The following is a 13,546-nucleotide window of genomic DNA, read 5'->3' as shown; positions in this document are numbered from 1 at the left end:
GTGGTGACACCTCACAGACTTGAGACTAAACAACTGTGTGTCTAAGAAAAGAACCACTTGGTACTGAGACAAATGAGAAAGAAAGGCTTCAATTTGCTAGAGAGCATAAAAATTGGATTTTGGAGCAATGGATCTTTAGTTCAGGACGAAACCAGAAACCCCAAGACTGAGGGGACATTACTACCTACTGCACCACTCTTAATTTATTTCTCATTTGTTAGTTTATTTGCGTGCATTAATTTACAAATTAGTATTTATCTGCAATATTTGCAGTACAGTGTTCATAATACAATGATCATAAATGCATAACCATCACAAATACCGTCACCACCAGGAGAAACACTTTGACAATAATTACATTTTATTGGCAGGTGAACACAACTTTAGAAAGAGATCTGATTTTGGAGCTCTCAGTATCTTCATAAGAACATTAGTCATCGTCAGCACTCTCTGATTTCTCGATGATCTTCTTCATCCAGCGGCGCATACGGAACAAATGAGTGTAAAATCCATATTTTCCATCCCGGTCGCAGCCCTCACCCCATGACACGATACCAATCTGGTACCAGCGTTTATCTTCAGGATTCTGCAAAAGTTATGAGATTCTTAGTGAGTTCAGTGGGATTCGTCATGCAAATCCCAAAAAAAAAAAAAACTATAAAATTATTTATAAAAAAAGATTATAGGTCTTTTCATACCTTCATGACAAAAGGTCCACCACTGTCTCCTTCACACGAATCACCTCTTTTACTATCGTCAGCGCTATAACCTAGAAAAATTACACCGTAGAAAGATTATCGCATTTTTAAGATTTCAGAAGGTTCAACTGTAGAAGGATAGGATTTGAGCTTGTGATCAGTATGGAGCCGCTCACCCGCGCAGAACATGTTGTCTGTAATACGAATGGATGTGGATCTTCGGCAGATTTCTTGATCCACGAGCGGCAAGTGGATCTGCTGCAGTTTTGCAGGAAGGTTTTGAGGGCTAGATGTCCATGCCTCTTTCAGGTTCCCCCAGCCTGTCACACGACCCTTAAAGCCCACTGACATCAAACTGCACGCAAAAGAGAAGACCAAAGCTCTCATTTCCTTTTCAATTTTCCCATTGCTGACTTTCATTTAATTAACGGAACTTCTCATACAGGTAGAAATCATACCAGTCCAATGAGGGGATCGTGTTCATGATGTAACGAAACAATGCAAGGTAAAAAGTGGCTCACGTGTTTACGACATTCTTCGTGGGAAGGCAGATGGGGTGGATCACATTGGTGAAGGAGACAGGTTTCTTCAAGTGCAGCAGAGCAATATCTCTGTTCAGATTCTCTTTCCAGTTATACTTAGGATGGATGATGATCTCATCAATAGCCACAATCTTCTCTATGCCTTGCTCATACCTAATATCACGGAGACAATAAAACAGGAGAATCTATATAAACAAAAGAAAGGTTTTCCAATGATATCCTCACGATTACAAAACTAATCTCTAGAAATGTTCTGTCTGTATGTCTGTCCAGCCAGATTACGTCACAGGATCTGTTTTTTTTTTTAGGACTTTTTCCCCCGAGGTAAGCGTGGCACATCCTCACTCAACAGAGTCAATCAGCATGATAGTTTACGATGTATACACAGAGTATGTGGAAGACACAGAAATGACCATAATGCACCTAAAAGCACCTAAATATATACCAATAAACAGGACAAAAAGAAGAATGTACACTATGAAAACTGATCCTTGCACCATAAATGAAATTAAAACATTGCATAGAAGAAGTTATGACACAGTTAGCAATTTTGTGCCAGATTACAAATCAGAAATTTTCACTTTGTACTGCGCATGCATCATACTATGAAAAAATCGGCCACTAGACAGAATCTAATGAAACTTTTGCAGTACTTGGATATCTACCTGAAGTTTAACCTGGACCATAAGTGTTATTGTAAAAAAGCGACATTATAAACAGTCATGCGTCAGATTTAATTATCTGCTTTAAAATAAGCTACTAATAAGCAACTTGCTCAATGTACAAACATATTATTTAGAAAATATTTTAAAATAGAAAAGTGGTATAAGTAAATTTTAATGCGCTACCCTACTCTGTTTGCTTAACAAGCAAATTTTCATTTTAGGCCTTTTCATGTTCTACATGGAGATACATTGCAGGATTATGATTATTTAAGAAATCACACATCTAAGTAAACAAATGAAGTGCCTGGGTCCCCATAGTGTTAACAGATAACATAATACAAAATAATGCAATCCATATACAATATAAAAATAACCCATGTATGCATCTTAAAATGGTATAAATGGACAATGCTCTAATTCTAAGCAAAAAATATGTTTTGGGTGTTTATGTAGATTATGTACTGCTTTGTCATGTTTATATCAGAAACTCAATACACCGTTAATACAATTTAAACCACATTCAAATTACAAAAAGCTCACTTGGCCCGCTCAAATTTTCCAAGTCGCACAAGAATGTCATTAATGGTGAAGTTCTTGCCCCACGGTGGGTAAAGAATGCAGTGTGCAGCAGTAAGGATCCACACGTCACTGATCAAACTGGCTCCGCACAGCAGCTCCTGAGGAGATCGCTTATACAGCATGACTTGCCTGTCAATCACATCACAACACATCAAAATAATACATCAAGTGCCCCAAGATTCTGCAAACCAAATCAGCTTCGACCTTGCAGAGGAATGAAGATATTGATAGCAATATCACATAAGGAAGATTTTTTTGGTTACCATGGTGCACTTCCGACTTCTGCGTTCTCCCCGTGTACAATTCTTTTTTCATAGGATTTGAGGAGCTCGATTTCTGTTTTGTCATCTTTCTGAATTTTCTCAAACAGGGGCCGCTCGCCACATTCTGACAGCAGTGAGGATATAAATAATAATGACAGCGTTAAGAAGGTAAACTCATGAAACAATCAAGAAAGATTAACAAAATACTGTACATGCTTAAAATGGCAAATTAGTTTGAAAAGAATTTTAGTGGCAAAAGATAACAAATTTTATTTTACTGTGTGTACTTGTGTGTGTCTTTGTCCTCCATGGGATACGTCATTAAAATCAATAAAAGGAGAGGAAGATAAGAGAAAATATGAGAGCTGTACTGAGTAATGTCATGCAAAAGTAATGCAAAAGTGATCATAACCTTTTTTAAAATTAATTGGCATAGTTCGTTCAGATTGCACAGATTGGTAGAGTAACCCTTCCTCTGTACAAAGGTACTACTCAACATAGTCTCCATCACAAGGGGTGCATCTGCACCATCGTTGAACCCAACTCTTAAATCCTGTTTGAAAATCTCCTTTGTTGCAGCTGATGGTCTTCCACTGCACTCCGCAATGTTTATGGAGATGACATCCTTAATACGATAAATGTGCACAGATGCATGAAGAAGGGGAAAAGAAGGGGAAACCGTCACTGAAGACAAAGCACACAAAGAGCGAGACCATCAACAGCAACAAAAGAGATTTTCAAAGAGGATTCGACAGTTGGGTTCAACAACGGTACAAATGCAGTGCTTGTGATGGTGACTATGTCGAGTATATACCTTAGAACGGAGGAAGAGTTACCCTACCAAGTGCAATTTGAACCACCTATGGCAATTAATAATAAGAAAAAAAATTATGCCCATTTTTGCAATACGGTCCCAATTACCTATGTCACCATGGACTTTAAGAATGTGTAACAACTTACATTTACATTTAGGCATTTGGCAGACGCTCTTATCCAGAGCGACTTACATTTTTAACTCATTATACATCTGAGCAGTTGAGGGTTAAGGGCCTTGCTCAAGGGCCCAACAGTGGCAACTTGGTGGTTGTGGGGTTTGAACCTGGGATCTTCCGAACCGTAGTCCAATGCCTTAACCACTGAGCTACCCCTGGCCCACTTGTATACAGTCATGGCCAAAAGTTTTGAGAATTACACAAATATTGGAAATGAGAAAAGTTGCTGCTTAAATTTTTATAATAGCAATTTGCATATACTCCAGAATGTTATGAAGAGTGATCAGATGAATTGCATGGTCCTTCTTTGCCATGAAAATGATCTTACAGTAATCCCCAAAAAACCTTTCCACTGCTATTTATTGCGCTCATTAAAGGACCTGCTGAGATCATTTCAGTAATCGTCTTGTTAACTCAGGTGAGAATGTTGACGAGCACAAGGCTGGAGATCATTATGTCAGGCCGATTGGGTTAGAATGGCAGACTTGACATGGTAAAAGGAGGGTGATGCTTGAAATCATTGTTCTTCCATTGTTAACCATGGTGACCTGCAAAGAAACGCGTGCAGCCATCATTGTGTTGCATAAAAATGGCTTCACAGGCAAGGATATTGTGGCTACTAAGATTGCACCTAATCAACAATTTATAGGATCATCAAGAACTTCAAGGAAAGAGGTTCAATTCTTGTTAAGAAGGCTTCAGAACGTCCAAGAAAGTCCAGCAAGCACCAGGATCGTCTCCTAAAGAGGATTCAGCTGCGTGATCGGAGTGCCACCAGTGCAGAGCTTGCTCAGGAATGCAAGCAGGCAGGTGTGAGCGCATCTGCACGCACAATGAGGCAAAGACTTTTGGAAGATGGCCTGGTGTCAAGAAGGGCAGCAAAGAAGCCACTTCTTTCCAAAAAGAACATCAGGGACAGATTGATCTCCTACAAAACGTATGGTGAATGGACTACTGAGGACTGGGGCAAAGTCATATTTTCCGATGAAGCCTCTTTCCGATTGTTTGGGGCTTCTGGAAAAAGGCTGGTCCAGAGAAGAAAAGGTGAGTGCTACCATCAGTCCTGTGTCACGCCAACAGTAAAGCATCCTGAGACCATTCATGTGTGGGGTTGCTTCTCATCCAAGGGAGTGGGCTCACTTACAATTTTGCCTAAAAACACAGCCATGAATAAAGTATGGTACCAAACACCCTCCAACAGCAACTTCTTCCAACAATCCGAAAACAGTTTGGTGAAGAACAATGCATTTTCCAGCATGATGGAGCACTGTGCCATAAGGCAAAAGTGAGAACTAAGTGGCTCGGGGACCAAAACATTAAAACTTTGGGTCCATGGCCTGGAAACTCCCCTAGATCTTAATCCCATTGAGAACTTGTGGTCAATCCTCAAGTGGTGGGTGGACAAACAAAAACCCACTAATTTTGACAAACTCCAAGAAGTGATTATGAAAGAATGGGTTGTGGATCAGTCAAGATTTGGCCCAGAAGTTAATTGAGAGCATGCCCAGTCGAATTATAGTCTGGAACTTTAGTGATGCAAGATGGCGCCGGTGCATTTGGCATGCCGTCTGTTGCTCTTCTGGTTGCTTGTTTGGCTGTTTGGCTCCGTTATTGGATCCAGCTTCTATCAGCTTCGACTACTCGCTAAAGTGAAACACTTTCTCACCCCCAAAACTCTAGAAATGGCGGTTCATGCATCCGTTACGTCTCGTCAAGATTACTGCAATTTATTATACTGCAGTATTTCCAAATCTCAAATTGCTCGCCTACAGCTTGTACAAAATGTAGCAGCAAGATTTCTTCGTAAATGTCATAAATATGAACACATCACTCCGATTCTAAAAGATCTGCACTGGCTGCCAGTCTCTCAGAGAATTCATTTTAAAATTCTCCTCTTTGTGTATAAATCTCTACATAACCTAGCACCAGTTTACCTTTTTGAACTTCTTCATCTTCACTCTCCTTCTAGAACACTAAGATCTTGTGATCAGGCTCTATTAGTAGTCCCACACGTGAGGCTCAAGCGTAGAGGGGCACGGGCATTTGAGGTAGCAGGGCCTCAACTTAGGAATACTTTGCCTTTAGAGATTAGAATCATTTGATCACCTGGAAATTTTGTAAGTTTGCTCACTTACAAAAAAATGAAGGGTCTTATCATTTTTATCCAAGGTTTATTTTAAAGGATAGAGACAGAATATCAATCCAAAATCCAGAATGAAAAAACATTATATAAACATTATATAAATGGTATAAATAGTATATATTGAGCTGCATTTCAGTAAATAAAATAAGTATTTGATCTCCTACCAATCAACAATAATTCTGGTTAAGAAAATGCTTCTAACATCGACTCATTGTGTGTATAAAATCGATCTTGTCCACAGAATCTCTATCTTCCATTCAAACCTCATCACCATGGGCAAGACCAAAGAACTGTCAAAGGACATCAGGGGCAAAATTGTAGACCTGCACAAGACTGTAATGGGCTAAAGGCCATCAGCTAGAAGCTTGGTGAGAAGGAGACAACTGTTGGAGCGATTATTTACAAATGAAAGAAATACAATATAACCATCAGTCATCACCAGTCTAAAGCTCTATGCAAGAGTTTACCTCATGGGGTAAGAACAATCAAGAGAAAAGTGATGGATCAGCCCAGAACTACACAGGAGGAGCTCATCAGTGATCTCAAGGCAATTGGTACTACAGTCACCAAACAAATTATTGTTAACACAACATTGGTCCCCCTCCTCAAGAAGGAACATGTAAAGGCCCATCTGAAGTTTGCCAATAAACAGAGGAGGATTGGGAGAAATGCTGTGGTCAGATGAGACCAAAATTTAGCTCTTTGGCATCAATTCGACCCTCTGTTTTTGGAGAAAGAAAAATGATGACTTTGACCCTAAGAACACCATCCCTACAGTCTAACACAGAGGTGGAAACATCATGCTTTGAGGCTGTTTGTCTGCTAAAGGTACAGGCCCATCCGACTTTGCTGCATTGAGGGGCCAATGGACGGGGCCACATATTGTAAAAGTTTGGATGAGAACCTCCTGAAGATGGGTCATGGATGGGTCTTCCAGCATGACAATGACCTAAAACACACCACCAAAGCAACAAAGAAGTGGCTCAAGAAAAAGTACAATAAGGTCAGGGAGTGGCCTAGTCAGTCCCCAGACTTTAATCTTGTAGAAAATGTATAAAGGAAGCTGAAACATCTAGTTTCTAAGTGACAGGCAAGAAACCTTAGGGATTTAGAGAAGATCTGTAAAGAATTGTGGCCCAAAACCCCTTCTAAGATACACTAAACGTCTTACCTCTGTGCTTGCCAACAAAGGTTTCTCCACCAAGTCATGTTTTGCTTGGGGAGCAAATACTTATTTTTCTCATTGAAATGCAACTCAATTTGAAATTTTTTTTTTTTTTTTGGTTGATATTCTGTCTCTATCCTTTACAATGAACCTATGATAAAAAAAAAATGATAGACCTTTCATTTCTTTGTAAGTGGGCAAACTTACAAAATCTACAGGGGATCAAATATTTTTTTCCCCACTGCATAAAAAGCTGATGATAAACAACCTCTTATCTTTTCAGCCATTCCCTAGAGCTTAGCATATGATCTGCTTCTTGTGCTAAGAGTCCCTAAGGACCTTCCACAAACCTATGGAAGATGCAAAACTCAAAGAGATTTCTTAAAACTGCCTTTTGAAGGAATAAAAAAAAGTAGGAAATGTGCAGTGTTAATTTGCCACTCAAGGAGATAATTCTCTTTATTTAGAGGGATTCATTTTGCTTAGGTGATGGCACTCTCAATGTGAAGTCTTCATTGCTGCTACTGTACATGATTCTCACTGCTTCTTCCAATTAGGAATAAATAGAGAGAAAAAAAGTTCTAGAAAAAGCATGATTTTTTGCAAATTCTTTATAGTGAATTAGGTTGTGGCATGTCTGTGGATAAGAGTAGAAGTAAAGTACAAGTGCGTTGGTTTTGCATCTGCTGATCTTACCCAACTCTCCCTGGCCAAAGCTGCGTGGGTTAAAAAAAATGTCCCTTTTGGCTACAACAGTTCTTTGTTGAACACTGGCTTCATCTATCACCCCTTCCAAAGGAGCATCTGAAAGACAAATGTTACATTTGCATGCCTCTTTAAAAATGCTGATGTACATTCCACAGAAAAAAGACGAGGTAAAAGACGAGGCGACCATGAAAATATTATTTCGCCATTTAACTCACCACACAGTTCCAAGTTACAGTAGTCCATGGTGATGTTTCCTGCCTCGTTCACGTAGCACCATGGTCCCTCTAGGTCTCCATCTGGGTTCCTGCAGTAATTTTTCAACAGAATAACCTCTCGGTTGAAATTCTTACTTTTAGCTTTAACTTTGGCATGGTTCCAATCCAGGCAGGTGTGACCATGCATAGTCACAGAGAGCGTTCCAGTGTAGCTCTCCCCATTGCCCTGCAAACAGTTAGTTTGATGGTACAACACAGTACTGTTTTTTCCTGGGATAGAGGGTAATGTCTCACCTGTTAGAAGAGAAAGCACAGATGCAAATCTAAGACATCATATTATCTGTATTAGAATTGTTGTTATGGATGTTTATCATGTCAGCGTTATTATGTAAAAAATCATTTATTTAAATTTTACATTTAGGCACTTGGTAGACGCACTTTTATTAAAAAATAAATTATAATAATAATGAGTGGGGGATTAGTAACATTAAAACACAATATTTGCATGCCTGTAAAAAAAAAAAAAAGCAATATCATGTATTTCATGACCGATCTGTTTTCAAAAAAGAAAAAAAAAAACTAATGTAGGCTCCTGGGTTTATTCATGAAAAAAGAAAGAAGCAAGTGTGACACAATACACTATACTATAATATAAAACAGTTAAATTTCGTTATAGAATTATCCAGTACATCATTATAAATAAAGGCTGCAAACAGCTGGGAATAATTCAACACATCTATTAATATTAGAGAAGGAGATTCAGTAAGGTATTTAAATTCTTTTCTTGTGAGAATTCATGCACACTGACTTCAAAATTAATATTTTGGATTTATATACTGTATGTTTGCATCTGATGTGTTTAAATGTTGCCGTATCTCTATAAGGTAACATACTAAATTTTAAACTTTTCACACATTGGCAGCACAGCACCCTGCCTGGAAAGCAAATTAGTTGACAAGTTTATTTAAAATTGTGGCAATTTTTAAAAAAAGTAATGAATATCTAATTATGATACTGAGAAAATTCCAATACAAATTAAATCAGCACCTAGGTTGTTTTATTGCTACGAATTAACAGCTGGGTTACCGTGAGCTACCTGGGATTGTATGTGGGTCGCAGTTTTAGAAGACCAACATACACACATATATATATACATGATGGCTTTCCAGGTTTCAGTGTTCAGTGCAGTGTTCTTAAATGCTTTAAGGTCCATACCACATTTCGGCACTGCGCATTTCTCAGTCCTGACAGTGGGGTCACTGGTGTAGCACCATGGTCCAGTGGGTCTCTTATCTGGATTTCGGCAGAAGTTCTCTGGCAGGTCCAGTATCGTTGCATTGACTTCACTGGAAACACATGACATTGTGGAATAAATTAATAACAGCAGAGTTGAAATAGGGAACATGAAACAGATTCATGTTTAAACACAGATATAAGGTTTTAAAGTGCCACATCTCTCTGTATTAATGTAACAGCTAAACAAATAAACAAAGTTCTTTTATATAACACCAGGGAAATTAATACATACGTGATTTTGTGAGGAAAGTTACTTTTCCAGTATTGGCATGACTTTCCAGACATAGTGACATTCATGTTACCGTTGTAGTGTTCGCCAGTATCAACGTAGCAGAGACCTGTCAATCACATATAGGAATAAAAAATAAATAAATCTATCTATCTATCTATCTATCTATCTATCTATCTATCTATCTATCTATCTATCTATCTATCTAAATAATATAGTTTAATTTTATCCTTAATACATTTTACAAATTAACTCTTACCTTTATGATCTATACAAGTTCGAATTCCTCTGACAGTATCCACATTGCGCTTTACTGTGTTGCCCGAACAAGCTGTGTGGTGACAGAAACATACATCGATCAGTACACAAAAGCAAAACAAAAAAAGAATAATATAAATATTTATATATTTAAATATTATTCCATTTCATAAGCATATGAAACAGGCTCAAATTTGTAGAATTAAAGAATGAAATTTTCTTTATGTCTCTAATACAGTATGATTTCATCTTAAAAAAGAGAGGGTGGTGGATTTTAGCACAAAGAAGTTGCCGATATCCCTAGTCTGTATCGAGCCTGAGCCAGCTGCACTTTCTGAGAAGACTCAGGTCCTTTAATGTACTGTATGCAATATGATGGTCCATCTTTTTCACTTCAGTTTGTTAGACTGCAGACATCAGAGCAAAGATACTAAACAATCTCATTAAAAAGGTTGAGTCTGTTGATAAGCATCAGGTTCTTATCTTAGAGGGACAGAATGCTGGCAAAACTGCTGCCAATTAGAGATAATGTCGCTTACCGTCTCCATAAAACAAATGACAAGCTCAAGAGTACTGTAGTGTCAGTAACAGACTCTTTGATCCCCGCTGTTTAAGGGAACAACAAGTTGGAAATCGTTCCTACCCGGTGTCATCTGACTCTATAACTCATCTGCTCATGTCAGATCTGTGGTCATTAATCTGAACTTATATACTGCATTTATATACTGCCTGGCCAATAAAAGTTGCATACAGTAAGATTTCAATTAGACACCTTTAGCTTTGATTACAGCAGGCAATGTGGTATCCAGTTTATATGTGAAAATGCTCCCAGACCATTACTTTCACATTTTGAGTCTTGGAATATGGCGGTGCAATCAGCCAAGAAAAACTCCACTGATGTGATAACCTGGTTATTCAGCACATTTAGGTCATCAACTGATTTTTATTGCCACATAACATTGTTGAGCCTAGACATGACCAACTAAAACAACCCCAGATCATAACACTGCCTCCAGAGGTTTGTACAGTGAGCACTATAGATAATCGCTTCATGTGCTTCCCTCCTTACCCTGATGCACCCATCGCCCTGGAATCGGGCCAATCTGAACTCATCAGACCACATGACCTTTTCCATTGCTCCATAGTCCATTCTTTATGCTCCCTAGTAAATTGAAGCTTTTTTATGATTAGTCTCTCTAACAAGTGGTTTTCTTATGGCCACACAGCTGTTCAGTCCCAGTCCTGTGAGTTCTCATCACACAGTGTGTTTGGAAATGCTCTTACCTTTACTGTTAAACATAGCCATGGCTTTTACTGTTGATTTTTTTTTTTTACCATGCAACTTCATCACGGGTTTAAATGATCTCCATTCTTGATTTTTTTCACGACCACATTTCACGGTTCAGCATTATCCTGCCAGTTTTGATTATGTTGAAGGTTCTTAACCCAGTTCCTGTAACTTCTAATATCCTTAGTTGTTTTCTTTGCTTGATTCAGCCCAATAATGGGACCTTCCTGAAATTACTACTTCTTTTTGGCCAGGCAGTGAATATAGTTTGTACATCATTTTTATGTGCCAATATGTATTTATATGTAATTTATTTTACCTTTGGTGATCTACCCTAGTAATATGTATTTGGCTGCTACAACAATTTCAATTTCACATCTGAGAGCAGTTAATTAAGCTATCTCATATCATCTCATTAACATCTTATCTTAACCATACAAAACCTGCATTAAGCTGAAGCTAACATGGGTTTCTGGGTTGAGTTGTCCTTCAACTGACACCATCCAAAATCATTTCTGTATTCTTTACTTCCTAGGATTTCTTAATTGGTTAATAATATGACAAATGTTGGTAATGTTTTTTTTTTTCCACTTATAATGAAAATAATACATAGCTGGACAAAACAAACTCTTTTTAAGCATTTCATATAAAAAAATATATAAAAAATACTAAATAAATGACCAGAAATCCAAATCAAATTTAAAGAGCTACGATGCAGAAAAATTAATTTCCCTGTTATAAAAATTTAACATCTTAAGCTAATATTGATTTTAAAAAAAAAATCTATTTTTTTTTAATCATAGGTAGACACAAGCTAGTTATTTATTCAGAGCAGGCCAAGAAAGTGCCACTGGCTATTTTCTAGTGAAAACCATACTAAATATTTAAATATTAATATAGTAATGAGATACCTAATATTGTAGTTTAAAATTAGTGACCAAAAAAAAACGTTACGGAAAGATAAGATGCCACGATGCTATCTGGCTGGTTTTGATTTTCCGACATTTTCATTTAGAACAGCATTAAACTCCTTAGCGTTCGACAGTATATTGCAATTTTTACAGTACACAAAACAAATCAGTGTGTTTTCAAGGCTAATACCTGGATATAGATAAAACCACAAACCTACACGTCAAAACTAAGACTGATTTAGTAATCACTGCTGGTGAAGGTTTGAACTTTGCGCCTGGTTCAATATCACATATTTACACAAAATGTGTTCTCTGCTGACTCCTGTTTTATATAGTCTTACCTAAGTATGTGTCCCAAAATGCACTCTGAAAGACAAAGAAAAGAAATAATGACATGGAGTTTAATGTCAAATCCCTCAATGCTAGAAGCCATGATGATGTTACATGAAATACTTATATATATACATACAATAAGACAGAAGAGATTTTTACATCTGTCAACCCTGAATACATGCAAAGCGTCAGGTTTAGACGAAACAGTACTTTCAGTATAGCTGTTTGATACCAGAGCTGTGCTTACGGTTTTATCATCGGCCTCAAACACCTCTCGAGCCTCCTCATTGTCACAGATCTCCTCCACGCACTCTCTCTCCAGATTTCCTCTTTTTAACTCCTCAAAAGGTGAGTTTGCCCTCTTCGCTCGGATAACCTGAAAGGCCTGCTTCTCGTCGATAAAAACTGCCAAAGATACGACACAAAGACAAGACAGTCTTTAACACAAACTACTACAAAGACAAGACAAGTAATACACACTACTCAATACACACTAGTACTTTCACCTTAAACACACGTGATCATTTCATATATATATATTTATATATAAAAATAACCAAAATTTGCCATACCATCATAGCAGATTATAAACTGCAAGACTTGACCAAGAAGAAGTATAACAAGGAGAGGTGCTGGTACTGCTCCCATTCTTCACACTGATGAAGGCTGCAATCCTGAAAAAAAAAAGCCCTGAAACATCACACACAGCTGAAAAAACTGATAACAAACCCCAGGAATCCTCCTCCTGCTGCTCGAGTTAATATTGAACCACAGGAGTTCAAATAGAACAAAGATTATGTTGGACGATGGAGACAAGACTGTAACCATCTGCTTAAGCTCATATCACTCGAAACAGTGATTCAGTGTCAGGAACAATGTTCCAGGACAGTTCTGGTACACATTGTGAGATATGAATCATATACAGGGTCAGTTATTATTTTGATAATGAAACGTCATATTGTGTAAAAAAAAAAAACTTCAGAGTGCAGCTTAAATTCAAGGCGTATCAGTGATCTCAGTTATCAGTTACTAAAGCTATTTCTATTCCTTTAAGACATTCTTCTTCATTAAAACTAATTTAAGCTTTTATTTAAAATGCTGGACTTTCATTAAACGGGTGCAGGATTATGGCTTCATGACACTAAGATTAATCCATTTAATAAATTCAAACAGTTGAAAGCCACATGTTTTTTTGAAAAGACAAAAACATATATTTTTTTCTATTCATCTATATATAAAATTAATTATGTTAAATGAATCC

General features: G+C 37.6%; 1 protein-coding gene across 1 annotated transcript; it reads right to left on the bottom strand.

Annotated features, from left to right (window-relative positions):
- Positions 1 to 202: 202 nt before the first annotated feature.
- Positions 203 to 12,971, bottom strand: f2 (coagulation factor II (thrombin)). The gene is made up of 14 exons (XM_053492826.1): positions 12,858 to 12,971; positions 12,533 to 12,690; positions 12,294 to 12,318; positions 9,755 to 9,826; positions 9,499 to 9,604; positions 9,186 to 9,316; positions 7,971 to 8,264; positions 7,744 to 7,851; positions 2,748 to 2,871; positions 2,446 to 2,613; positions 1,220 to 1,393; positions 875 to 1,053; positions 699 to 769; positions 203 to 586 (listed from the first exon to the last, which is right to left on the bottom strand). The coding sequence occupies exons 1-14, from the start codon at positions 12,931 to 12,933 to the stop codon at positions 431 to 433; spliced, it is 1,842 nt and encodes a 613-aa protein (XP_053348801.1). The 5' UTR covers positions 12,934 to 12,971; the 3' UTR covers positions 203 to 430.
- Positions 12,972 to 13,546: the final 575 nt, after the last annotated feature.

Source organism: Clarias gariepinus, chromosome 3, assembly GCF_024256425.1.
Source record: "Clarias gariepinus isolate MV-2021 ecotype Netherlands chromosome 3, CGAR_prim_01v2, whole genome shotgun sequence".
NCBI classification, from domain to species: Eukaryota; Metazoa; Chordata; class Actinopteri; order Siluriformes; family Clariidae; genus Clarias; species Clarias gariepinus.
Note: the sequence above shows the minus strand (reverse complement) of the source record. Positions and strands in the feature narration are given on the sequence as shown.